This window comes from Trichosurus vulpecula, chromosome 4, assembly GCF_011100635.1.
Source record: "Trichosurus vulpecula isolate mTriVul1 chromosome 4, mTriVul1.pri, whole genome shotgun sequence".
NCBI lineage: Eukaryota > Metazoa > Chordata > Mammalia > Diprotodontia > Phalangeridae > Trichosurus > Trichosurus vulpecula.
Genome location: NC_050576.1, coordinates 163,501,318 through 163,529,298, shown reverse-complemented (window position 1 = coordinate 163,529,298; position 27,981 = coordinate 163,501,318). Strand labels below are relative to the sequence as shown.

Here is a 27,981-nt window from a genome sequence, read left to right as displayed (position 1 = left end):
TCCTGTCCCCTTGTCTGAAAAAGGAGAAGGATCCTGGCTGTACCTACCTCACACGATTGTCGAAGATCAAGTAAGAAAACATGTAAGTTACCAGGATGCTTTTGGGGGAAGAGAGCACGGTCAGGTTAGTAAATGAGAAGCGAGTAGTTCTGAGGGTGGAGGGACTGGTTCTTTATTTCAAAAGACATTTTGTCAATTTTCAGTATCAAAACACTTGCACTATTGGTTCCTCTTTCTCCAGATTGGCTCCCAAATAGACCACACCAAAGGAGAGTACATTTAAGCCAATGAGCTGCACGTTGCAAACCTAACACAGACCTCACAGAAACCTCGACCAAAAAAAAAAAAGGAATTAAAAAAGATCAGCACACTGCCAGCCCATGGACTGCAGACAGAGAGCACTCACAGCCAAATGGGAGAGGAGGTGGGGTGGGGTGGGGATGGTCCTGGTGCTCCCCACCTGAGAGAAATAAAAGCGTTTAAAATAATATATATAAAATTTTAAAAAAAGTTTTGTACACAAGCTATTCAAGATTTCTCCAGCACTGAGTGATATAAAGCACAATGAGATGGCACTTTTAGAGGCAGCAGCTTCAGACCCAGGAATGGGTAATGAGATGAATTTCACTTGGCTAATCAGTGGCAAAAAACGTTATTTTTCAAAGAAGGTGAAGTGGGGATAGGAGTAGACACTCCAACTTCTGGGGCACATGATCCATTCTGCGAGTGAATGAGGAGAGGGAAGACAATTTGGTCTCAGAGAGGTCTTGTCTATGTAATTCGCTTGTTTGCTACTGATGCAAATGTCTAAAAGAGAGAAAAGGGGAAGGAAAAAAAAACACCCCAAGATACCTTAAAACTGAAAACCTGAATAGCACTCATTTTTGGCAAATTCCTCCTGGAATGACCTTTCTGGTTTGGCTGGTGCTTGGTACAGAACATTGAGGTTTCCCTTGGTGGAGTCTTTTCTTGAGCTATGTTCAGCTCTCAGTAGGGCAGGCCAACACCTCTTTCCCTCTTCTGTGGAGAAGGGGCATTGTTTAGGTAGAAAGATTTACCATCCAAAAGGAAGAAAAGGGATTAGATGCAGCCAAGGAGCTGGGGAATTATCTGGAATGTTTTACAAATGGTTGCTACAACAACAACAACAAAAAAGGTAATTACAAAATGTATACATCATACAACATGCTTTTAAAGACACTATTGCATTGTGCTCGTGTTCCCTTAAATGTTGTTCCCAAAAGTGCTCAGCCCTTAGTCCATCTGGGATCTCTAGGGGAGAGCTGCAGAGACAGTTTGGTGAACTTGACATGGAGAGTTGGAGGTAGGGGTGGGGTGGGGAGAGGGTAAGCAAGGACCCAGAGAAGAAAGCAGCCTTCAGGTTAAAGATCAGCCCTCAGTTTAAAGGTCAGCTTCAGGCAGGCTGGCCTCCATCGAAGTCAGAGTCAGTGGAAGGAGCAGCAACAGGGTGGGGCTGAGGGGAAAGGGGTTTCTACATCTCATTCAGGTCAAGCAGAGTCTGGTCCAGCATCCTTTGTGTGCAGAGGTGCTCCTCTTTGGTGCATTTCAGTTTATCTAATGGGAGCAAAGGGAAAGAGGTTACAACGGCTAGGAAACAAAGCTCCGAGTCCATCCACACTCTAAGAATTGCTCCCTATAGAGGGGCGGTTACAGAATCTTATAGCCCCGGAAGCAAGCTGTTGTTGCCTCATTTGGTTTTGCAGGCCTTTGCCTCCTGAAGCTACAGGTGTTGCTGTACTTCCTGTGGGAGGGAGTTTAGACTCTTGTTATTTCCTGACCTTACGACCTCCACCCCGGCTCAGACTACAGTAGCAGATTTAACCCTATTCACCTCTGTGGTGAGCAAACCACAAGATTGGACAACAAGCGCCAAATAGAGGAGATTTCAGTTGGGAAAAAGCAGTATGTTTCAACAGAAAGGATACTGGGTGTGGAGACAGAGGTCCTAGATTCAAACGGCCACTCTTTAACTTACTACCTATGCAACCTTACGCAAGCCTCTGGGTCTCCATTTCCTTCTCTGAGTTGGATTAGATGGTCTCACTATGGAACTATGAACCAGGATGAGAGCATTTCCAGTAGCAGGAATGTACTTGACATTCCTGCTAAAGAGAAGATTACCAAAAGGTGAGGCTACTCAGGCTAAACTGCTCGTCAAAGCAGAGAGTGGGGGTGAGAATCATAAGACTGCTTCCATAAACTAGGCTCAGCAGGCCAAAAGATGTCTGAACAAAATGAGTGCCATTCCCCTCCCCCGCACCAACTCTTCTGAAGCTGTCATGCAGGTCTGGCCCATGACTGAGTTAGTTACACAGAGGAATGTTAACATGCGGAAGGGTGATTTAGGGAATAAGATCAAGAGGCACCAGAAATCAGTGAAGTCTCCAACCCACCAAGTGAACCACCCTCCAGGCTCCTTCAGTTAAAAGGACAGGATAATATCCTCACATGTCCCCAAAAACGGTAAAGACAGCTGAGAGTCAGGACAACCTACCCCATTCTTTTTCCCCAATCCAATTTCTTTGCCCTGTCTCACTCCAGCCAGAATTGGCCCAGGCCTGGGCCTAGAGATGAAGCATAGCTACACCGTACAATCAATTCAGTCCTTTTATTGTTATAAACCATCCATGCAAAAGGAACATATCCTACAATCAGCATACAAGTAAAGGAACAGGTAGTATTTAAGGGGAAAACAGATATCAAGGAGATGAATTCTCCTGGACTTACTGGCCTCCCAACTTTTAGTCTCATTTGGAGTCAATGTCCCACCCCACCCCCTGTAAGTTCGTGTAAAAAGGGTAAGGAATGTATGTATTGATTAAGATTTATACAGCCATGGAAAGGTTACCTTAGAAGGGTTTGTTTTTCTTCAAGTATTAGAGGCAGCTAGATGGCACAGTGGATAGGGCACTGGACCTGGAGTCAGGAAGACCTGAATTCAAATCGGCCTCAGATCTCTATCTACTAACTATGTGACCCTGGGCAAGTCACTTAAACATTCATCTGCCTCAGTTTCCTCATCTGTAAAATGGGGATGATAATACCACCTACCTCCCAGGGTTGTTGTAAGGATAAAATCAGATAATGTTTGTAAAGTGCTTTGCAAACCTTAAAGCGCTATATAAATGCTAGATATTATTTTTCAACTGCCCCAATTAAACAGTAGTTAGTTTGCTCAGCCAGGGGATAAGGGGGATACTGATCAGCTTTTGCTGGGGTCCAGGCCAATGAACTGTAAGCTTGGTTTAAGGGGCATTAGTGAGCCCCTTCCCGTCAGTCACACAGATCATGCAGCGTTAACTTCAGCTCGTTAGAGAGCAGGCGGTTTCGCTCAAGTTGGCTGTAGAGACGCTCTGCAACAGCGACAGAGGAGAGGGGAACAAGAGGTAGAGAAAGGGAAAGAGGAGGAAAGGAGAGAAAAAAGGGAAAGTTAGTAGAGTACTGGAAGTGAATTGAGTTTTACAACTAGTTGGTATAACACATGCATCAGTGAATCACACTGGATGGGAGAAGGATTTGGACAGAGAACAGTTCAGGCTAGCACTGAACAGTGTGGAAAGATGGTCAGGTCAAGGGGCCAGATCAGTAGAAGAGGAAAGTTAAGATTTATGGGAAGGTAACTGCACACAACATTGAAGCAGGAAAGGCCTGCACTTCACCATTGCCTGTGTCAAAGACTGGGCCACACAAGAAGTCAGACAGAATGAGAAAAGAACATGGTCCCCTTAGAAGGGTTGGGTCGCATCTCTCACCTACCCATTCTGGTGCCAATCTATCTGCAGGTAGTTAAGTGTTTTAACCAATTAAGGTCAGGTCATCACTAGACTGTTAATCAAAAACCAATGAAGAGATGTTAGCCTGTGTGTATAGTTTAAAATATGTATCTGATCAGTAGCAGGGAAAAGCAGTTGGGCAACAGGCAAGCCAACCCTTCTCTTGCAGTTCTATACCTCTGAAGTTAAAAGGACAGCCTTTCTTTAGCTTTTTTATAGCAGTTCCCTAGACAATCTCAAAGCCTTAGCTAATTTAACACAAATTACCAGGTATCCCCCAAATTCCATATGCTTTTGAAGACTTAAACTGTCAGGTTTTTTAAGGGCCTCTCCCTAGGCTGTATTTTTTCCCCCTTTTCCTTCCCTCTAAGAAGCCAAGAGGATCCTAGGAGCACAAGGATATCCTTAGCAATAGCCACCTCAACCTCTGTCCACAAAAGCCAATTGTAATTGACCAACCAACCACCACCTGGTATTAGTAAATTTTCTCTCTTGACCACAGTAGGAAGACACCAGGACTATGGCCTTTTTCATATACAGCCCCTGATCATACCCTTCGGTACCTAAGTCATTAGTCTTCTCCCTATGAGGCCTTATGTGTAGATCCTCCTTCCACATGCTAACACCTGGGCCATTAGTTAGTAAAGAATACTTCCTTTCATCCATATTCTTATTTCCTATGTGTTTGATAGAGCTATATCTAAGGGGAATACAGTTTATGACGCAGAGTACAGGGGAAAGAAGAGAGGAATCTGAAAATCCTAACAGTTGCTCCCGAACATTTCAGTTCTTCTCTTTTTAAAAGGAGTGTTTCCTTTAGGATGGGACTTAGGGGGACTGACTGGTCGTACATCTATCCACTGGAGGCCACATAAAAACTTTACAATTCTGCAATCAATGTCAACAGTTCTATAGTCTCCTGCCTGGTTGGCAGGAAAGAAGGCAGTCTTTATTTGGAGGTGAATGCTATCTTTAACATCCCTATTCCATTCCCACAGAGAACTTAACAGTTTTCCCAAGTTCTTCAGAAATATCATAGATTCATAGGTCTAGGTGGTCAGGAAATTCTCAGGCTCCTAGGGCTCAGCTCAAACTCTAGCTACACCCTACAGAACTTTCATTCCTATGTTGGGGAGGCTTCTGAAGTCCATTTGCCATTATACTATCCTTACAAATGAAGATTTAAGCAATTAGGCAGTATATATCCCACCTTAGGAAGAATAAGGAACTGTAAAAAACTATCAAGAAGTAAGTAGGGGCAGATTAAGTATTTCAGGAAGCATTTTGATGTCAGACCAAACCCTGAACTGGCTCTATAGAATGTCTGAGGCCCAAAGTCAGACAGAAGGGGATATTCTCACCTTGGACTCCAGGCTCAAAACAGATCATAGATTTTAGAGTTGGAAGAGACCATGGTGGTGCATCTGTTCAACCCTCTTACTTTACAAATGAAGAATAAGGCCCAGTGAGGTTGACTTATTCAGTGTCAGAGCCTGGATCTGAACCCAAGTTAGATATCTGACTTTATGTGGACTGTTCCTTCTACTGAGCTACCCCAACAAAGGCGAAATGCTTCAAGTCTCATCACTAGATTGACCTTATGGCCCCTTTCCAAATGCTCTGATAGCTAATAAGCATGTTAAGATCAGATACTAGTTCAGTAGTTAAAGACACATATTGATAGATAGTATGTGTCTTAGAAACACTTATAAGGAAGGCAAGAAATACACAGCACACATCTGGTCTAATGTTCTTTCCCTAGCCCTATCTGTTTATGGGTCAGTCCATTCACCAGGACATACTTGAAGTGCCATGGGCCTAAAACATGCTAACTTTCCTTTTACCATAGAAAAGGGAAGACCGGGAATTATCTCAGCATTTTAAGATCAATCAGTAAATATAAATCAGAACTAATCTCTCTGAGCCTGTTTCCTCATCTCTAAAATGGGGGAGTTAGACTAGATAGCTTCTAAGTATATGATGCTATGATACTAAAATTCACTGACTGGAGCAGCTCACAGACTGAAGGAAATAAGGATTTGAGTGGGGCTAAAACCAAGGATGCCTGAAGGTAGGTCAGTCCCACCCCCACTCTGCTGGTGACATAGGGCTTAGCCATCTTTCGTTCCCCATCACAGAACTGAGAGGTAGGTGAATGGCTGAATAATAATAATAATAACCTAATAATCTCACCCTGTCACCCTTCTGAGTTCAAAGAAAAAAGGCAAGTTGGACAGTTTGGGATCTAGATTTAAAACTACTATACCCTTTGCCACTGGGATCAGCAAGCAATGAAGGCATTTTAATTCAATCGGAGGTCTCCCTAATTGAGTAAGAATAGCTTATTCTTGAGACAGGGCAAGGAGAGGAGATATTGAATGGTAGCTGAAGCACCTGTGGCACAGCTAATGTGGATGGGCAAAGACTTTTTGGAAAACTTAACCTCCAACTCTAACTTCCTTTCTTAACTAAAGGAATTAACGCAGAACTCCAGCTTCCTGCTCCATCATCTCTCAAAGAAGATGATTACTCCTTTCCAAGACTGATCCTACAGGCATTCTCTCTTGCCTCAGTAGCCTATCAATTAGGTTGTTCTATCACTCTCTATTATTTATATATCTCTCCCTTTCTTGCGGTTCTGTGTTGGGTCTCTCTCATCTTAAATAAACATTGACCCTGTTCCCATGTCAAACTTCAAAAACAATAGTTATAATCTTCAAGTTGGAAGAAATCTCAGAAGTCATCTAGTCCAACATCCAAGCAAACCAAGAATTCACTCTAAAACATTGCTGATAAGGGCAAATTCTGCCCTTCGGCCATAGTCCTTTAGAGAAGGGCCCACAATTTCCTCCTTTCTCCCTATTAAACAGCCCATTCCATCCTTGGACAATTTGTAATTATTAGGAAACTTTTCCTTTCACGGAAAAAAGCATGTTGAGACTTCATCCTACCTAATTTTGACCTATGGGGCCAAAAGAACAATGATGTTTTTCTTCCATATGACATCTGGAATACTTAAAGGCAGTTATTTATCAACCTTCTTAAATTTTGGCTCCCAAAAGTGAACAGTCACCGTAGCTCCACCTCATCACTTCTGACTCACTCAGTGCCTTATAACCTGCCTTCTACCCCACCCCCACCACTTACTAAAATTTTTCTCTGGACAAACTCAACTGTTTTCTTGCAGTCCTTCACCTCACTCTGCCTTTTAACACTAGATTAACGCCCTCTCATCCCTTGAGTTCTGCGATACTATGCTATACTACCCCAACTCTCCTCTGACCCTTCTTTTCCCCTTTGCCCCTCTCACACAAACTGAGTCCTGTTACTTCCCCAAAATTCTGTCCTCAGTCTTAAATTCCCTACATTTGTGATTTTGTGTTAACAGCTTCACCTCTCTATGAAGAAGTAGCTCCAGCATTAAATGTCCTCTATTCATCTATCTACCACAGCATGCTTCTATTTGTTAGTGTTACTATTACTACAACTCTTATCACTCAAGCTCAAAAGCTCACTCTCAATTTCCTGTCCATATCCTTTTCCTTTCCATTCCCACTTCCATCATCCAAGTTCAGCCCTTTATTAACACTTATAACAACTTTCCCAATGGTCTTCCCCCACCCCATTCCCCTTATTTCTTTCCTTACCTCTAATCTGTCCTACAAATGGCTCAATTGTCCTACAATGGTCAGTCTTAACATACCATGCTCTATATGGAGTCTGGTAGAAGAAAGGCTGGAGTCAGAAGATCTGGATTCTAGGTCCTAGTATGCATACATATGAACTATGTGACCCTAAGCAAATCAATCCCTGAACCTAAATTTATCCATCTGTAAGAGGGAAATATTTGTAACATCTACCTCTAATGCTACATGTGACCATTGTCATTCCCTTTCTCAAAAATCTCCAATGGCTCGCCACTTTCTATTAAAAGTCCAGACTCCTTAACATAGCAGGTAAAAACTTCTCCATCTGTGATGTAGCCCCACTGTTATCTTCCCAGTCTGGCCAATGACAATTTGGCTGGAGCAGAGGGCTATTGTTTACCTTGCCATTCCCCAAATGTGCTTTCCCACCTCCATGCTTTTTACTTAGCTTGGAAGGCTTTCACTTATCCTTTCTGTCAAAAAATCCTATCCAGCTTCTTCATGAAATTGGCTCAATCTCAGTCATCATCAATTTTTCCCTCCTTTAAACTCCTTTGGCAAATTCATAGCAAACTAATGGCACTCACCATATAATGCTCTCTATGACAAGTATGTGAATCTCTTATCCCTCCTGAATTAAAAGGCAGAGATTTATTTTTTTGTTGTTGTTTTCTCCTTACCATAATCAGTGTTTGATAAAATATTTGCTAAATCAGTAATATTTCCCTGGTTCATTCTTTCTAAGGGGGAGGAGCAAAGGAAGCACATCTGAAGTTGCTAACTTTATATCAGGCCTAGGTTCCCTTTGGGGATAGGAGAAACTTGACTGGATGGTCCTGGGAAAGTGGGGAGAGAGTGGAGAAGTCATTCCTAAATAGGACTTCTACTATGGAATTCAAGAAAAACATAAGTGTCTAGAGGCTGTCTCCTAAATGAGAAAGCAATATAGACAGAGAAAAGGGGCAGGAGTCTTCTACTAGAATAGCAGATGTTTGAATCATTAGACTCTTTACTACAAGGGTTGAGAACTTAAAAGGTGCTTGTGGTCTTTTCACTGTAAGTCAAGAACAGGATAGAAGGTGGAATGGTTTAGGAAACAGTGACTTGACATTAAAAAGGTCTCTTCATCCTAAAGAAATAGGATCCTCTCAGAATCCACTAAGGACTCTGAACTACTACACCATTCTGGTAGCTCAACAAAACCTCTAAATATCAGGAAAGAATAGGCAAGACACACAAAAGTAGCTTTGATTTCACACATCATTGAGGAAGGAAAGCCCACCATGCCTGCTCCCCATACCACGACCCCGAAGTCAGTTTCTTCCTTTGGACAACAACATCTTTGTCAAGAACACAAAAGCTGGGCAGACTGAGGCATCCAGCGGCTTGGAAACATTTTAATTTGGGGTGGAAAAAGGGGAATGAATACATAATTACTTTGCAAGCCCCCCATCCAATGCCCTGGGGACCAGCCAGGCCCACCCAAATGGAATCCAGGAAGAGCACAGGACGTTGGGGGTGCTGAGAGAAGGGTGGTTTCCCCAAGCGGAGGGGGCAGATCCGGAACAGAGCAGAAACGGTTGAGAGCTTATCTGTGTGGAGAAGTGAGAATGAGAGCCCAGATGAGAGGGGCTTTCAACAGTCAGGGCACACTCAGGAAAGAGAAGTAGTAGGGATAAGAAAAGAGGAGGTAGGAATTACAGCCAGATTTTTGGCTTCTTTTTTTTTTGTTAGTAGGAAGGAGGGAGAAAGTCAGAAGATTAGACTCAGGGGTCAGAATCCACAAACAGAAAAAGGCCCTGGACAACTCTCTCTGGTGCTGGTTACTTCCCACTCATTTCTAGGACTCAACTAGAGTCTTAAAGAACAACTTGGTCTTCCCTGGACCCAGATCACAAAGTACTACAATATGTCCATTGTAAGAGACTTTTGCTTTGTAAGGGTGGGCTTCAAGTCCAAGCAAGTCATCTACAATTCGGGATCCAAATTTTCTATTTATGAAACAGAGAAACACCCTAATCTTAGTACTTTGCTCAGTGAGGAGACAAAAGACAAGAGACAACATAATGAACACAGCATGAACAAAAAGTATGTTGTCTACACTTTACAAAGAGGACCACTGACCAGTTTGTTAGGTTCTGGGGGGGGGAGGTCCCCAGCTTTCTCATTGCCTTAATCAGTGGCCAAACCAGTAACCAGCACCACCTTTATTCTGATACTGAGGGCAAGAGTGGAGATATTAGTGTTTCCAAAGACAGACACCAAAACACCACAGCACTCTCTGCACACCCTGTCCTCCCAAAGACAAAAGCCCAACCCCACTCTGCTGTCAGATAGTTACATAGAGGTCATGTCATTGAGGGCGTGGTCCAGTTCCTCGCTAATGGCCTTGTACTTCAGTTTCTGGGCATAGAGCTCATCTGGAGGAAAGGCACAGACAGGAACCGAACAAAATAATAAAGGGACAGAGGTGAGATGTGCCAGGGGTGGAGGGAATGAGGGCATAATCGACAAAGAGAAGAAAGGGTAGTTGTGGAACAGAAAGTGTAATTGGGGCAACAGCAGTTGAGTCTGAACTAGAAGCCAATCCTTTGATCCCAAGAGGGAAAACTTCTACTTAGACCATCAGGGTTTTTCCTTCCTCTCTCCAACCCAAAGTAGAAGTTGGGAGTTTGAGGATGGTCATTCCTTTGGGGAGGTTCTTATGCCTGTGGTACCCTGGAGATAGTATCCTCACCCCATTCACTGAGAAAAAAATCCCTGGGAGTGAGATAAAAATCAAAATAAGGTACCCTGCCAGTATTTAAAATGCTGCTCCAAGGCATACCCACTGTCCCTATTATTCTTTCAGAAGGATATTCAACAGCTTAGCCTGTGCCATAGGGAGAAGATGCACTGCTGGTACTTAAAATGCTGCCCAACAGGCACACCCACTCCACTATGCCGGGCATTTTGATGCCTCACACTCCCAACTTTTCAATAGGGATAGCCTACAACCTAACCTGTGCCAACAGTGGGAAAGTACCTCAGAGTTCTCAAGCCCAAGGCCAGAGTACTGATAGGTCACTTAGCTATCAAACTAGTGACAGGAAGTGCTTAGAAAGCTCTCGGTATTGCTCTGCCTTGGGGTAGAGGGTACAACCACAGTTTCCCTTTTTAAGGGACAGTTAGATGGGGAACTAAAGTAAAGAAAGAAAGGTGACTCGGTCACTGAAGCCACTGCAACACAGGAAGAGCCTAGTTTCAAATGCCATCCAAGTGCTAGGGGCATACAAAAAGGCTGCATTGGAGATGAGTTGTCAATTTCCTAAAAAAGCTTCAAAGTACAAATCCTGGGAGCAGATTAAATAGGAGAAAGCAAGGTACTTCCCCTCTCTGCAATCATAGGATACTGCCACTCAGTTCAAAGGCCTGTACTGAGCCCCACTGTGTCTCCAGAGAAAGGCAGAGAGGCAGATAATTCTCTGCAGTCTTCAGAAATAGAAGGAATCTAGGGAGCAACATCATCTCTACCTACTTGCCCTTTATTTCTATCCCTTTTGCTTCATACCTTCCAAGTCATCAATTGTCTTTTCCAGCTTGGCTACCGATCTCTCAGCAAACTCAGCACGGGTCTCTGCCTGAAGAAGATATAAAACTGATCAGAACCAGAGATGGGCAAGTGTAAATAAAATGGCCAATCCTCCCCCCACCCCCAACCTCAACACCTGGGACTGTACTGGCAAAGGGAACTCTTGGTGACAAGACTCCCACCAATGCAGATAAAGCAACTCATTCTACAACCAAGCCTTAGAAAGTTGACCAGGGTCCTAAGGAATTTCCTCAGGGGGAACACAGCTAAAATGGATTCAGCAATAGGCCTTGAACCTGGGTCTTCCTAACTTCTGAGTCAGCTCTCTGTCCATTACCATCACCTCTCTATTCTAGAGGCCCAAAGCTAAATGGTCCATGATAATATGGCTATGTATTACTTTAGTTCTCTATGGCAGCTCACCTCCTTGAGTTTATCGGTAAGAATCTTTATCTCCTCCTCATATTTGTCTTCTTTCTGAGAATACTGCAAGAATTAAAGTAACGATGGTTAGACCAAATTACTCTCATTGGCACTAACCCCACCCCCCGCCCCCGCAAGAGCCAATGGAAATTAATGCACTTAATGCCTCATGAGGGAAGGGGGAGTGGGTAAGGGGAGTTCCTTTAAAGATCATCTCATGTCCTAATTATCCACAGGCCTGATGTCCCAGGGCCCTTTTGATCACAAAACTGCATTTGTTGATTGTCCTAAACTTGAAGAACGTATCTCTTCCCCTATTCATGAGGGAAGTCAGGGTCCAGATAACCCTTAATACATGGTCATTCACACTGATGCCAAGGAAAAAGTTAGTCCCCTGTACTTCTCACTAGACCTCAAATATACTAGCTGCAAACCTATTTAGGTCAATGATAACTGCCTGTATTAAAAATTACAGGCCTGGCCTTTCATACTCAGAAAACTATTTTAAACTTTAATGCTCAGAGGGCATGAAGGATCTGTATCAGCCACCATGTCTTGAACAGAGGAGTGGCCAGAAAAAAAAAAGGTTTCTCTTTCTGAAAGCATATGGTAGGGCTGGGCCCAGGCCCCAAGCCTTTCACGAACCAGCCCCTACCTTCTCCGCCTGAGCCTCAAGAGATTTGAGGTTGTTGGTGACATTCTTCAGCTCCTCCTCCAGCTCAGAACACTTACTGTGGATGTTTTAAAGAAGGCAGGAGAGGAAAGGGGAAGAAGAAAACAAAGAGGAGAGAGACACACAGATGTGAATCTACAGGTAGAGAGGGTTGAGAAGTCACCAGGGGAGAAAAGTGCCAAGACAACCCTGAATAGCCCCATTCTTCCCACCCCCACACTACGAGCAGCACAGGTGGGGTAAGATTAACCCCTTCTAGTTTGGAACCCAGTATGCTGAAAGACTGATGTAAGAGAAGAACCCCTAAAAGACATGCTCCTGACAGAACATTTTCAGGAACAGGGCACAGCATTGCCCGGGGTGGAGATGGGAGCTGCTGCCCAGCCCAACCATCCCCAACCCCCCCGAAGAGAAGGACAGGCACTGTGGAAAGGCAGTAAAGCAGCTAGGAAGGAAGAGGTAAAGGATGCCAAGGCAGTGGGAAAGAATGGAGCATTCCATGAGAGAGGAGATGAGAAGACTAGTCAAACCAGTGGAGGGGAGGCAGCTGCAAAACAAAACAAAACCAAACCAAACCACACACGCACGCACACACAGTCACACACACTCTTTTTGCGGGCGCAACAGTTAGTACCTTTTCTTCAGCAGCATTCAGACACTTCAGGTTCTGGTCCATCAGTCTGATCTGCTCATCCATCTCCCGGCAACGGCTGTTAGTGTAGTCACAGGGGAAGGAGGGATGGGGGACGACACAAGCCAGGTTGTGGGGAGGGAGAAAGGTCAAAAAGAAGCACAGCAAGAATACAAGCAGCAGAGCAAAAGAAAAAAAGGGAAGGAGAAAAAACAAACCACCATGGTCATGACATGCTGTGTTTGGGATACGGGTGGAGAAGATGGGTGGGAAGCATAAGTATGCCCATGTTAGGGGTGACTTTGTTACACAAGGCCCAGAAGATGCTAAGATGGAGCAGTGTCTGTCCTTTTCCTAATTAACAAACAAGCCAAGTTAACAATGGGAGCCTCTGTACCCCTCTCCCTCAATGCCACCTAGGACTTAGGGAGGACAGGGGGACACACAAGAGCAGAATGGTCGCCCCGTTTTGAGACTAGGATGGCAGAGACTCTAGATTATGTACTTTCCCCACCCATCATTTCATAACTTGAATATTCTACACAAAAGCCATTTCACAGTCAAGTCTTCTACAGTCTTCTCTTTTTGGAGCCCATTTTATTCCTCAAGTAAGCTTCAGACTCCTCCAACCCCAAAGGCCTTGTTTAACAAGATTGAGGGAATGCTGTTTTTTTTTTTCCACATTAGTGACCATAACAAAGGAAAGGTGACCAATGGTTGCGATAAGGTTTTGGAAGTTAGATACTCACGACTCAGCCAGCTCAGCCCGCTCCTCCGTGCGCTCCAAGTCCCCCTCAATGATCACCAACTTGCGGGCCACCTACATACAAAGTGCCAGGCCAGGGATCAGTGAAGGAAAGTGTTCTTGTCCTTCAGCATGTTTTGTCTCCCCCTTCCAAAAGGGCTCTGGAGCAAAGCTCTGGACCCGAAGCCAGGAGTGGGTCTCACCTCCTCGTACTTCCTGTCTGCTTCCTCTGCAATGTGTTTGGCCTCTTTCAGCTGGATTTCTTGCAGCTCCATCTTCTCTTCATCCTTCAAGGCCCGATTTTCAATGACCTTCATACCTCTACAAAGAGAACACAGCAAGTAAGGACGTGTGTGGGAATGAATGGAGAATCTTGCAGATCTCACATGCCTGTGGCTCAAGGGATTGATTTCTTTTTCATCTAATTTAATCTACTGGTAGGAAGGCGAATATCCATTCTTATTAAGTGACAAAGATGAGATAAGAATTAGCTAGGAGAATGCAACAAAAAGGCATATTGTAACTGGAAAAGACTAACTTGTAGATGCCATAATAAACATAAGTTGAATGCAGACTTTAGAAAGCCCAGAGAAGAGTCATAAAGTTCAAAAGCTCTTTCCCCATATTCAGTAGCTTTTCTAAAGGAAGAGTGAGAACATCAACAGAGAAACAGAAAACCTCAAAATTGGATTGAATAACTGAAAAGATTTCTCAAAACGGATAGGTAAGAATTTAAAGAGATCTGTTCAGCAAACCTTTTGGCTACTGAAATCCACAAAGCAGTTCAAACACCCAAACTTACCTCTCACTCTCATCAGCTGCCTTCTCTGCCTCCTCTAGCTTCTGCAGAGCTGTTGCCAGGCGCTCCTGAGCACGGTCCAGCTCCTCCTCTACCAGCTGGATCCGACGGTTCAAGGAAGCCACCTCAGCCTCAGCCTAAATAGAAAGGAATAGAAAAGGATAGCAAGAGACATTGGGGGAGAAAGGCTAGAAGCTCAGAACTCAACAAACAAGGTAACTACACCACAAGGAAGCCAGGGTTATTGGGCAAGGCCAAATTCTACCCAGCTGATCAGAGAGATTTTTATCGGGGACTTGGTACATGCATAAACTCCCTTCACCCCAGTCATGCTCTACAGGAACAGAGTTTCAGAAATCAGCTTCTTGCCCAGCAAGTCAGCACCACCCCTTTTTTGGTCCCAGTTCAAGTTTGTAAACACAATAGGGCTAGAAAAATGCAGGCAGAGAAGGATTCTCGTCTGATCTGAGTTCTGTCTTAGAGGGCAGGGAATACAGCTCCTTAAAGAATCAAGGAGACCTGGTTTTGAGCCTGGATTAATTTAGCAATTTGTTTTATGACACAAGAACACCTACTGAATCCTTTGCCTATTTCTAAGAAGGAAAAATAGCAGAGAAAATTATGACGTGCTCTTCCAAAGTAGCTTCCAGAGTCGGGGCCAAAAGAAGAGATGTCAGAGGTCCCAAACCACTCCTGAATACTAACCTCACCCAACCCTTCAACATTTGCTCTCCAAAGCCCTTTAAAGAGAAGAAAAAAATGAAAGAACTTCTAGCCCACTTAAAATTATCCAAGAGACCAGGAAAACAGCAGAAGGGAGAAATGTGTCTACCCACACATGTGCTTCCTTCCTTAAAGAATCTTTGTTTCCGAGAAGCCTCTCACATTCTCCCACAACCCCCTAACACAGCCTACCTACTAATAATTTCTCAAGCTTTATCTCAGCCTCAGTGTAACACTATAGAGAAAATGTTTAATTTGGAGTTAGTTGGAAAACCTGAATTTTAGTACCGGCTGTACTCTATCCCTAAGATCATATGACTAGAAAGTTACAACCTCTCTGGGCCTCAATTTATCTGCAAAATATAGGTGATGGACTATATAGGTGATCTTTAAGATTTAACAGACTAATAAGCTCCTTCCTATGTGTACTTTCTAATATGAATAATAAACCATTCCACTTCCTAAGCTGCCTACTACTGATGAGTGACAAGCTAAGAAAGCCTAAGTTCAGGAAATTTCAAGTCTTCTATCCATACATTAAATGGGCAGGATGAGAAGACCAGAAAGAAATGGAATTCTAAAAAGGTTACAAAACTTGTAACATTCAAAGCCTCTCTCAGACTGCTCTTTTCCATACCTTTTAACTAGTTATCAAGTATAACTCTGGCTGCTACAATACTGTAAGAATTTAATCTACCCTGCACACCACTGAATTCAGATGCTTATCCAGGCACCTTGTAAACAAGATCTCCCTTCGAAGCCTAGAAGGCTAAGACTTCGCCTGAATCCTGCTGCCCTGATTTTCTCCCACACCCACCCCTCCTTTTTGGGTGGGTGGGGTTGGAGGAATGTTCAGCCAAATACAATCATGCTAAGAATCAGTCCCTTTGGCATCCAAAACTCAAACATGGGAGGCCTAGAGGAAATTAGGTGGAGAAGGCTGCAATGCAAATGTGCTAAGCTAGGGGTGGGGAACCTTCAGCAAAGGTAAGTCAAGCCAGAAGTTTATTTGTTTGGGGGGAGGGGGTGTTAAAGAATTTTAAGCTGATCTAAATATTTAGCCTGTGGGCCACAAGCCATATGGTCAGGAATTAGAAGTTTACCCAAATAAATTGGCTGAAAATCCATTTTACCTTACTAGACCATATAAAAATACTTCTAGCCCAAATCCATCCAAGGAAGAAACTATCTCCCAGGAAGCACATATCTCTTGGACGGCTGTGCAAGGCCTGGACTGGATAAAGTACAGGAAGTCAGGTTTATAGTAGAGTTTGTGAAACACTCCCAATATAATTACTGTTTTCTAGAGAACAAGAGATTCCAAACCAATAACTGAACCAGGTATTGGGGACTGCTGAGGAGAGCATCAGGCATTTCATTGGATGGAAGGAAGGTTCCTCTCATTCTGCAGCAGGAGAATCAGACTATGGGGGTGGAGAGAGGTATACAGGTTTCCATGACAACAAGCTAGCTTGGGCGGTTTCTCTCACAAACCAGCATTTACAATAGCATTCTTTGCAAGGCTGCAGAGGAGAGAGAGGAAGAGAGAGGGGGAGGGAGGGTGCAAGGGGGAGGGGAGGGGAGACAGAGAGAGAAGAAACAGTGATGTCTACATCACTGTAGGCAAAGTAGGCAACACGAAAGAAAGGGAATCTCAGTAATCTCTTCAGAGGCAATTCCAAACCTTGTCTTTAGGGACTGTTGCTCTTCTGAGAATGGGCAACTGAATCTAGATTTGATCTTTGGTTTGAGATTACAGGAGTACCCTGACTTTCAGTCAGGCCAAAACCCAAGAAAGGAGGGAAAGGAGTGGAAGTGATGTGGACTGAGTGTCAAAAGCCTTGGTCCAAGTCCTCTAACTTTACCACTTACTTAGATTGGAGACAATCACTTCCTTACTCTTGGTTTCAATTTCCCCAACCAGAAAAGGAGGGAAACAGACTAGACTTAAGGTTCTGGTTTAAATCTTCGATCATGTCATGATTTTATCATATCAGGTCAAGAGGAGAAATCCGGTGAGCTGGACCAACTGCCTCCTGGGGGTGGTGAGGTAGGGGAAGAAAATATTAGGCATAAGCTAATCCAATGGAATAGAAAATACTAAGTTCTGGTTCTGTAGCTCCTGGAATTATACAGAAAGGGGCTCTTCTGTCTAACTCTTTAGCCTAGAGCCTGGCACATAGCAGATGCTTAAGAGATGCTTGTTCCTTTCCCTTCCACTCCCAGATATGGATCTGACCTTTTGGACTTAGTGACCCCACCTGACCACCACTAACCCTCCCCCCAACTAGATTAGTTCAGTTAATTTTTTCCCCATCCACTAAACCTACAACACTCCTAAAGTGGAGGCCCATGTGGTTACAGTGACTCTAAGATGGCAGAAACCAGCCCAAACCACTGAAGCCAATTCATTTTACATCCTTCACAATCCACCAACACCACCAAAATCAGCTTCATGCACACTAGATTCCACTTAGATCTAAGCTAGGAGACTGCTTTGCCCAAACAATTGATGCCCCAAAAGTCAGGATAAAGACAAGGAGGGAATTAGTCCAAACCTGGCACTCTGCCACTCTGGGTTCTCTTTTTAGAGCAAATTCACATATGTTCAAAAGGAAATTGTAATAGAAGAATTATGCAGGAGCCCCAAGTGGGGGAAGAATTTAGTACTGGTCCTGTTCATTGTGTTCATATTTATCTACTAGGGGAGATATGGTGCCCCTGAGAATTTAAATTTCTGGGGGGGGGGGGGGGAGGAAAAGGATAAAGTACTAGGCCCTAGGGTAAACAAAGGCAGAGGCAAGGCCAAGGCATAAAGAGCAAAGGGCTTTTGGCTCCTCCTCAAAGTGTATAGTCGGGTTTAAAAAGGTCAGAGCTGTGTCTGGCCTCACCAGGCCCCACAGAGAATCTACCATATAATATTGTCTAGTTCCATTCTAAGGCCTGGAATCTAAGGTTAAGGCCAATCTTTGGAATGTGCTATTGAGAATCCACAAACTCCCTCAACAGAACTCCCCTAGAAGGGCAGACAATAACAAAACAAAACCCAGCAGGGTAGTGGTAGGGGCAAAACACAAAGAGTAGACAAGCTTTCACAAAATACCACCTTGTTTCCATTTAGGCAGTGATGTAACAAGTCCAAAACCGATAGTGTTATTTCCAGGGTGCCTTCATTAGGAAGGTTAATCACCAACAGACACAGCAATGACCACCAGATCACATCACTGAATTGCTTCCTCATCCCTTCCCTACCTGGCTCTAGGAATCCAGATAAAATGAGCAGCCCAAGTCAAAAGAAAAAATGGAAATTTAAGTGACAATCCCAGTAACAACAACTTGAGTCTGGTATAGGGGCAGAGAAGTCAGCCTACAAATCCATACTCCAGGATGTTCTAGAAAAGGTACTAAGAGGACCCAGCTCCATTTCCTTCCCCCTGAGGAAGAGAAGATGGAACAAAAAGGTAATGTAATTATTGGATTCCCCAGAGCTGGAGAAGGGGAAGACTCTCATTACACAGGGACATTAGCCTACTTCCCCTTTTTGAAGACTTCCTCACTAGTCCTCGGGGCAATAATCGGGTTTGGCAGGCTCCCCCTGATTGAGAAGCATTAATCTACAGCTACTCCATAAGCACTCAAGACACCAAGGTTATTCTTGAAATGGGTTAAAAAAAAGAAGGTAAATTAAAGCAGCTCAATTTATTCAGAGACCAATAGGAATAAACTAATCTATGGGATCAAGAAGAACAACGGTACTTTTCACCAGTATCTATTCAAGATCTCCTTCCATGAAAATGGAATTCAAGATAACTCAACTATAAGAGGCTCCAACATTGGGTGGGGTGGGAGGGTCTACCAAACGTTAATTTAAGGCTAGGGTTGTAAAATAAAAGGAGAAATGATGGGATACTTCCAAACAAAGATGAATGCCATCTAGCTCATTTATTAATAAGATTATTAACTCTTAGTAGTGTAAATGCTTCAGATTTTTTGCTAAGTACCTCGATTAATGTCCAGCTCCACCTTCACCCCCTCCTTCAACTTGCTCCTTTCCCAAAAACCACAAGCTCAGAGGTTGGGGAGAACCCAACCTAGAAACCAGAGAAGTAAAGGCTGACCCTGGGGAAGAGGAACTAACTAAAAGCCATAATGGAAACTCGGATTTTCTCTCTGGCTACATATGCCATCAAGTATTAAGGTCAGTTATTCTCTCTTAATCCCTCTACCACCTACTTGCCACCAGACACCCAAATACCTTTCTTCTCCATTTTCCAAGGGCTAGATATCTCCAAATCATACTACACTCCAGTTCAACTACCTGTCTTGCAAATTGCTACTCCTTATGCTATCCCTATCCCCCCTTAACCATTTCTAAGAGAAAGCACTTTCACGAAGCTTACCAATAGCCGAGACAGAATATTCCAAAATATATTTGGTACTCTCAAGGGCCCAAACCACTCTGTAGACGCACCAATGGGAACAAAGATTCCAGAATGAAATAAGTAGACCCACAATTCAGATCTGGTAGTTCATCAGATCTCAATAACCTGTTATTATATTGCTCATGTCACCAGAATCCTGAGCAGAAGGTAGCAGCCCATACGATGCCCCTCTGCATAACATACACTTGCCTATCAGTTCAGTATGGGAGGAAGTATTCTTAACAGGTTCGGCGTGCACGGATCTTGCTTCAGAAACAAAGACTTGACACTGGCAGAGGTTCCTGCCTTCCAAGCTAAACAAGCTCCCACAATGACATCAACAAGAGAAAGGCGGATGAACCCCTAGTTCCCCTCCTGCCCCCCTCTTCTAGGGAGGGATGGTAGCAGATTTGTCCTGGGTAAGAGAAGGCCGTGGGGGGCGGGGCTGGGGGAAAGGACCATAGGAGATAGGATAGGATGGGAGGCGTAGCAAGCCCCATCCTCTGGGGGTGGGGGGGGTCGGGGGGGGGGCACCGCATTTCCTCTCAACTGAACTGCTGCCTCATTTCCTGAACAGGCGGAGGGAGCGGAAAGACTGCCAGCAGCTCCGGCTGGGGCCTTTCCTGCCGCCCTTCGCCCTTACACCCCGAGGACCCAGGCACGCGGCTTTGAACCCTGCCCACTGCTTACCCTCCAGGGAAACGGCTCGAGGCCTTGGCCTCCCAGCCTGCACAGCCTCCCTTCAAGCAAAGGGAGGGAGGAAACAGAAAAACCCCTCCCCCGACCGCGCCCCAGCTCCTCCAGAATGAATGAATGAGCCTGGACCGGAGTGGGGGGTGGGGAGAGGCCACACCCCGGCGCCCCCACCCCACCCCGTACGGCCGTGCAACCCTCCCGGTACTACGGAGATGGACGACTCCTACTCAGGCGGCCCCGCCTGTCCACTCTAGGGACCCGGTTCACCTTCCTCGACCCGATTGTGCCCAATATTGATCCCCCGAAAGCCAGGTGCCATCCCTGAGCCGGCCGGCCCCTTCAGGTCTCGGCGTAGTGACTTTCAAAGTACGGGATCCCAAGTCCCTCCAGCCCCCGGCCCGGCCAGGCCTGTCTGGGTACCTGTTCCCGGGCCCGCTTCTCCCCCTCCACCTCCCGCTGGAGACGCTCGGCCCTCTCCTCGGCGTCATCGGCCTGCTGCTGCAGAACCTGAATCTTGCGCTTCACCGCCTCGATGGTGGTGATACCAGCCATGGTGCCCGCCCCGTTCCGGCTCCCGCTCCGGCTGCTGCCTCCTCCGCTCGGTGCCGCGGCCGCTTCTCAGCCTTACTTCCGCCTGCTCCTCCCTGAAATACCGGAACTCACCCGCTCCGTCCGGATGTGACGACGGCCCCGCTCCCCTTCTCCCCTCCCTCCGCCAACCAGGCGGGAAGGCAAGCGGGCTGGGAGGGAGACGAGTGGGGGAGCGAGGGGCGGGGCTTGTATGTCGACCCCGAAGACTGACTAGCTGACTGACTGCTCCCTAGACCGCCCCACCCGTTTCCTGCCCTGAGTGGGAGGGGGGCCGCTGCCATGGTAACCGGAAGGCGCGGCCCAGTCGGAGCCTCTCGGGCCTGGCGGGTTTCGCACAATGGCCGGACCCGCCACGCGCACTCCCTTGAAGCTCCAGTGACGCTCCACAAAGCTGCCCGCCCCCCTCGACTCCTCCCAGCCAGCTCTCCACCCCAGGTCAGCCACGAGCCCCTCGACCCCAGCCGAGTCCTAACGAAAGGTGTCCATCCCTCCTCTTCCCCGGCATCTCGGGAGAGCAGCCGCCGCCGCCCCCCGGGAAGGAGCCTATGGTATGGAGCTCTCTGGGTATCTCAGCGGGCCTACGCCCCTGCCCTGGGCAGCTCCTGACCGACCGTAGAGGCTCCGGTCTGGAGGACCCAGACCGCCACGAGAGAAAGCCTCCTAAGCCCTGGGGTGTCCCAGAGATGGACGGACTTACCTACCCTGCTGAGTGTAAACCTCTGTAAACCTTAAAAGTCGATAGAAATGTTATCCGTTCTCTTGACCACTATCCCTAGTGCAGTTACTCCCTCTCGATCATTGTCCTTGCAGTGAACGTTAGACGTCCCTGCCTCTACACAGAGCTCGGGGGTGGGCGTGGGGAGAAGCCGGAGCTGTCCCTACAAACCTGCCCGCCTGCCCCGTCCTGGTCCTGGAAAATCCTCCCTAGCAGCCCCTTGTCAGGGGAGGAAGGTCTCTATCTGCACATGCTGCGGCTTTCCACCGGACTTGGGAGGCAACATCAACGGACGAACGGCTTTTCTCAGACTCTAAGCAAGGAAGGGGGTGGTTTCTGTGCTTCAGAAACTCCCACTGCATCGATAACCACATTCACTACCGACTTCACTACCGCCTTGGTTTCCAGTCTCATCAATAGACGCATTTACAGATCGAAAGAGGCTCACAGGGCCACCCGTGGTAGAATTCTGAAAGACACCGTGCCAAAGAAAACTCAGAATTAGGGACATTTTATGAGCTCCCCCTTTTGATGACCAGGGGGTGGTGATTATTCTTTAGTTTCCTTAGCTTTGTCTCTTGATCTTCTTGCCAGATTGGGTGTCCAAGGAGCTCCCTTTAAGACGATGTGTTTTTTTTTTTTTTGGGGGGGGTGTCTAGCCTGAACTTCAAACTAGCCTTTTAGTTTCATTCGTCTTGAGAGGCCTTTCACAAGTCCTCCTTCTAAGTTATATCATGTTAAAGCCAAGGATTCTGGTTAAACATCCCAGACAGATCTTTCCAAGAAAGTGTAGGAAAACCAACTAAATTGATCCCCTCTGTTTTTCTTTTCCTACCTACTAACAGTCCTAAATTCTTTATCAGAAGGCCGAAGGTTTTTTTGCCCTTTGCTAGTCCTACTAAACTAAAATGGAACAAATACAGACAACCTAGAAGTCCTAACCCCTGAGGCTGGCAGAAGACACGATACATACCCATTTGTTCAAGTACTTGGTTCTTGGTATATCCTAAGAATGGTTTCTCAGAAGTCTTGTTTTCCCCCTTTTCCTGCACGTGGAACTATTCCAGAAGACAGTTGGGCATTTGCCCAGCCTCCTCAGTGGTAGCCTGTCCTTTTGTATTTCTTCCAGGGCAGGGATGGAACAACGACAATGGCTGGAGATTCGGTAGTGATCTGAATCACAGGATACCCTAACTAGTCCTGGGAATTGTCCATTCTGTGTCACCTGCTTCCTTGGTATACAGTATCTTTGGAAGCAGATAATGAGAGGATTTTCCATCAATGATGGTTTATGATTGAATGCTTGAATTTCTTCCGTGGTTTATGGCTAAATTTGTTATTTTGTGTATTTGATAGTTTTGTTGGTTATACTGTTTGTAATAATTTTAAGATTATGTGCCAGTCAGCAGGGGGCACTGTTGCTCTTTTTCAAGGCCGCAGCAAACACCAAAAAAACCCCTTTCCATCATGGACAAACTAGGGGTGAATTGAGAAGTCCTTCATACCTCTTTCGGATCACTGCATTCTTTAGGCTGGCATATTTGAACAGATAATCTCCACTTAATCCTGAGGAACAGATGAGCTGGCCCCTTTTAGCCCTTAAAAGTATGATGGATGGAACTCAAGGGAGTCATGTGTGATTGTTTTCTTGGAGACCAACAATACATTGGCAGGTGCCTGTATAGGCCCAGAATCTCCCTCAACCCCCCAATTCTCCTTCTTATTCTTTACTCCCTAAAGGACAGTGCTGTAATATCATACCCCAACTCATGTTCCCTTCTACTAGCTCTCACTGAAAAACAACCAAGTCAAGGAAATACGTAAGGTTTGAGACTGACCTGCCCAAAACTTTACTTCACTCCTCTTCTGTCAAAGGAACTCCTGAAAAATCCTACTTTCTCCAGCAAAGCTTTCCAAGACAACTAAAACCCCTTATTATTTAAACATACAATTCCTGTAAAAGTTTCCTGCTTCCCTCATTTTCTCTACCACACCTTCTATCTCAACAACTCCTTTGCCCTCTGATTGGACATAATATTTTCGTTGATAAGTTACTAAGTCATATTCTTTAGTCTTTGACTATTCAATTTTTCTCTGTTCTTTATATAATCTCTCAGAAGTCAGAGATTAAGCTCTTAACTCTTTATTTGTATAGGGCCTAATACACTTTTCCAAAAAGCTAGGTGGTGCAGTGGATAGAGCGCTGGGCCTGAAGTCAGGAAGATTCATCTTCCTAAGTTCAAACCTGGCCTCAGATACTTATTGTCTGTGTGACCCTGGGCTGGGCACTTCACCCTATTCCCCTCAGTTTCCTCATCTGTAAAATGATATGGAGAAGGGAATGGCAAACCAATATCTTTGCCAAGAAAACCCTAAATAGGGTCGGGGAGAGTCAGACAAGGCTGAAAACGACTCAATCACAAAAACAAATCATAGGATCATAAATCTAGAACTGGGATGGATCTTTGAAGATCATGTAGTCCATTTTACAGATGAGGAAACTCAGGCCTAGAAAAGTTATATGACTTGCCCAAAGTCACATAGCTGGGATTTAACAATTTTTCCATGGTACTACACTGCCTCTTGTGAAGACTCGACCCCACAGTCTGTCTCCTCTTATCCAATCTCTCACCTCTCCCCATTACCAATAACTCAACATCAGGCCGACCCCTTTACCTCCCTCTCCCTCCTTGGGTTTCAAGGTGCCTTTTCTCCTCCAGACAGCCCAATTTCAGACTCTCCCATTTTGCAGCTAACCTACTTCTCTTTCACTTGACCTTTCTGGCTTTCAGTTTCTTTATCTGTAAAATGAGGAGGTCGGACTAGATAATCTGTCAGGTACCTTCCCATTCCAAATCTGTGATCTTTCCTCTCCTATTTCTCAGCCTCTTATGTCTAAGAATGCTTGTTGGAAAGAAGAGGCAGAGGCTCATAATGTATGTCTGGATTACAGTGCAGCCATGATCCCTGAGAGAGGCTGTGTGGTATGTATAGTAGAAAGAGTGCTGTGCCTTAAAACTGGAAGAGCCTGATCTTCCACTTAATGGCTGTGTCACTTTGAGCTAGCAATTAAACATCTCTGAGCCTTACTTTCCTCCTGTGTAAAATAAAGAGAAGACTTTCCCTACCGCACAGAGCTGTTATAAGGGTCAACTAATAGAGTAGAATAGAGCAACATACAGGAATTATTATTTATATAACCTTTCGTGGGTCTATATCAGTATAGGGAGATTTGTTTGTGAGATCGTTATGAGGCTCAAACAAGAGTGTGTGAAGTGCTTTATAAACTTTAAAGAGTTACATAAAATAAGTTCTGATCATGTTAGCACCTCACAGGCCAGTGGATGGCATTATGTGTGCATGCATAATCTAATCGGGGAGGACAGAAATAATTGATTTCTGGAGATTTTCAAATATCTCTAAGCCAAGACTATTAGCTTGAATATCTGTGCCCCACTGTGCAAATCTCAGATTACATATATTTGCTCTTCCCCAAATATACAATCCTAATAACCTTGCCACCAAGCCTGCCATGCCTGCCATGAACCTCAAATCCAGGGTTCTCTGATACACCAAATAACTTCCAAAAGAGTTATTACCTGAAGATATTCCATTTCCTATGTTCCCCAAGAATGGTACTAAGCCTACTTTGGTGTTAGTATCTCAGCAGTCCCTAATCCCTTCCTTTCTACACATGAAAATCTGTAGGAACCATATAAGAAGTTCCCCAGAATTGCCCCAGGGTAGAGCAATCCTCAAGAACATTCAATGCCCAGAGAGTCTGTGCCAGGGTCAATAGTTTTTTAATCTTTCTAGAAAGGGAGGGAATGGCAGCAGCCTCAGCTCTTAGAAACTGCTCCATGGCCTGGTATCTTGGAGCCAGGCAAGTTTAGGCTTGATTACAGGGAAAAAAAAATTCTCACACTTAGAGCTGTCCCATAATAGCTGTAGAATGGGCTACCTTGAGAGGTGGTGACTTCCCTCTCCTTGGAGGTCTTCAAGCAGATGCATTCTATTGTGTGGATTCTTTGCAGGTATGGGTTGACTTGATGGCTACCAAGATCTCTTCCAAGTCTTAGTTTCTGTAATTATATGCTGCTTTTTTTAAAGAAGGGCTTACATAGTGAGATTTCCATTATTAGCCACCATCTAGACACTTATCACCACTTAAATGATAGAGCTCTAGGGAACTCTTGGTTATACATGCATTGTAATGTCATTATTCCCCAGGGTTTCTGGTGTCCAACTCTCCCCCATGTTCACAGGATGTTTGATGAAATGAAAAAGACAAGAGAGAGAGTAGAACTAAATATGAAGAAGGGTGAATATTAGGAGTTTTTGAATGAGTTAGAATATTATGGCTGTGTCTGGTAGTATTTCAAAGCTGAATAGATAGGATAGCCTTTTAAAAATTATCCCTGTCCTTTCTCTCTTTTATTATTACAGAATCACAGAATTTGAGAGTTGGAAGGGACCTCAGTGGCTGTCTAGACCAACCCATCACAAAAAGAATATGGATAATTGAAAATTGACTCTATCTCATTAACACTGAAGAACCTGAATAAATTTCTTATCCTGTTTTTCTTGCAAAGACCTCAAAAGATTTACCCATCTGTTTTCTTATTTGTTGTGGCAACTTTAGAGAGGGGGATGGAGGAAATCAGGTGGTTGTCAGGCAATGTTAAGAAAGAAAAGATTATAAATTCCATTTTGTGAGAAAATTGAGGTTTAGAGAAATTTTGTATTCTGCTAGAGGTTACACAGCAAGATCATTGATACAACAATACTATATGCTACTTTTGTGTCCTAAATTTTTCCCTTGGTCCCTGCTATATTACTTACCTTGCACATTACTCATGTTTCTTCTGGGTACTGCCCCCTGTGGCATTTCAGTGGCATAAGCACAAGTGCCCAAATTGTCCAGAGTATAACAAGGCCATGCTGGGCCAGGGATAAGATGACCTCTTTCTTTGTTCCAGTGTGAAACCCAAGCTGGGTTTGGTGGTAAGAAGATGACAAATGTCCTATTAATACACATCTGCATGCCAGACCCTCATCACAAAAGCCAGGAGCTTAGGATGTGGGGACAGAAAGAGATAAAATGAGTCATGTCAGATGGGCTTAGAGTTCACTCCCTCTACCCAGCTCTACCTCTGTGGAGGAGGGGAGTGGCCTCCTGGAAGGCATTAGGATCAACTGGATGGCCCAGGAGGTAAGCACCCCACCCTAAAAGGAAAATAAGACCAAGCAGAATAGAAAGGCAGCCCGCTGAGGTAAAGGGCTCAGAGGTTTGGTTTGGAATGAGACACAATCTGTTACATGCGTTAAAGAATGGCTAAGAAGATAGGTAAATAAATGAACAGACAAAATGAAATGGAAGTGTCTTGGTCAGGATAGCACTGAGAAAGAAAATATATGTCTATATATCTCATTACATGGTTTTACTCATATGTGAGTTCACAATTATGAATTTGTGAGTATTTTTGAAAATACTATATGTATTCAGCGTCTTCACAAGTGTTTATGTAAGTTATGTTCAGTATATAATGTAGTTGATCATGTATGTTTATGCAAGTTCTCCCCACCCCATTTCCCTCATCTACCTAATACCTACATCTGCTGCTTTCTTCTCTGCTAGTTCCAGCTTCTCTTGGGCATCCTTCAGTGCTTCTGAATATTTGTCCAGTTCATCCTCTGTTCCCTTCAACTTCTTCTGCATAGCTGCCAGCTCATCTTCCAACTGTGAGAGACCCCAAGAAAGCAACACATACACCAGAATTACAGTGTAATTGTTCCCAGGTTCCTAGATCCTGATTAGATTCCTTGCCTAGCCTCTGAACTAGTAGTACCAGAGAAACTCCATCAATCAGTTCCCAATTCTCTGTCTTTGTCATATGGTCTTGGGAAGTCCAATACTTGTCAGTCCAATACCTGAGATGTCTAATCTACCCTCAGTTTTTGACTTCAGAGACTTGAGGGCCAAGGATGCCTGGGTATCTAGAGGGGTTTGTGTGAAAGAAATGATGAAGGCATTGAGTTGCTGAATGTTAGTGTCCTACCCTGCCTCCAGGGTCAGATGGACTCTTCAGCAAAGTGATAATCTATTTTGGGATAGTGACTGGCACATGGTAGGTACTACAATATTGCCACTACTACTATTACTATTATCATCATTATTATTTAGGCTTACATGGAGACTCAGAAAGTTTCAGTAACTTGTTCAAGGTCATAGGCAGTCAGGACAAACAACTCAGATATCCTTTTCCCAATTTAGAGCAATATTGCCCCTGTTAGGACCATGGAAAAAGGCTGTTTCTCCTAGAAATATTTGTCCTTTCTGTTTTTCACCTTCCTTTCTTATTCATCCTCTTCCCATGTCCCTTAGCCCCATGTAGATGTTAAAAACAAATTCCAGCACACACCTGCTTGCTTCGGTCCTCTGCCTGCTTCTGTTCAGCCTCAGCCTGCTCTGCTCGGTCCAAGGCATTTTCCTTGTCCAGCTTCAGCATTTGCATCTTTTTCTTGATGGCCTCCATCATTGGGGTTAGTTAT

At 44.7% G+C, this 27,981-nt stretch overlaps 1 protein-coding gene across 14 annotated transcripts; it reads right to left on the bottom strand.

Moving 5' to 3' along the window:
• Positions 1-150: 150 nt before the first annotated feature.
• TPM3 (tropomyosin 3) lies at positions 151-27,968 on the bottom strand. Of its 14 annotated transcripts, XM_036754145.1 has the most exons (10): positions 27,852-27,965; positions 27,044-27,169; positions 14,287-14,420; positions 13,688-13,805; positions 13,489-13,559; positions 12,091-12,166; positions 11,436-11,498; positions 10,992-11,061; positions 9,783-9,861; positions 8,827-9,033 (listed from the first exon to the last, which is right to left on the bottom strand). In XM_036754145.1, exons 1-10 carry the CDS (start codon positions 27,963-27,965, stop codon positions 9,030-9,032), a joined length of 855 nt encoding a protein of 284 aa, XP_036610040.1. In that variant the 3' UTR covers positions 8,827-9,029. The 14 variants fall into 14 exon arrangements, with proteins under 14 accessions (XP_036610036.1, XP_036610038.1, XP_036610042.1 ...); XM_036754141.1 differs by lacking the exons at positions 8,827-9,033; positions 9,783-9,861; positions 12,091-12,166 and adding exons at positions 151-1,575; positions 12,743-12,818 and having other exon boundaries at positions 27,852-27,968; XM_036754143.1 differs by lacking the exons at positions 8,827-9,033; positions 9,783-9,861 and adding an exon at positions 151-1,575 and having other exon boundaries at positions 27,852-27,968.
• Between the last annotated feature and the right edge of the window lie 13 nt (positions 27,969-27,981).

What these genes read in the sequence shown, in the direction of transcription:
- TPM3 (XM_036754141.1), bottom strand. Translation starts at nt 27,968, where the DNA reads ATGATGGAGGCCATCAAGAAAAAGATGCAAATGCTGAAGCTGGACAAG. An exon ending in CAGAGAAGAAAGCAGCAGAT is followed by an intron (nt 14,421 to 27,043) that starts GTAGGTATTAGG and finishes CTTTCTATTTAG; the next exon opens with GCTGAGGCTGAGGTGGCTTC. An exon ending in GCAGCTGATGAGAGTGAGAG is followed by an intron (nt 13,806 to 14,286) that starts GTAAGTTTGGGT and finishes TTCTCTTTGTAG; the next exon opens with AGGTATGAAGGTCATTGAAA.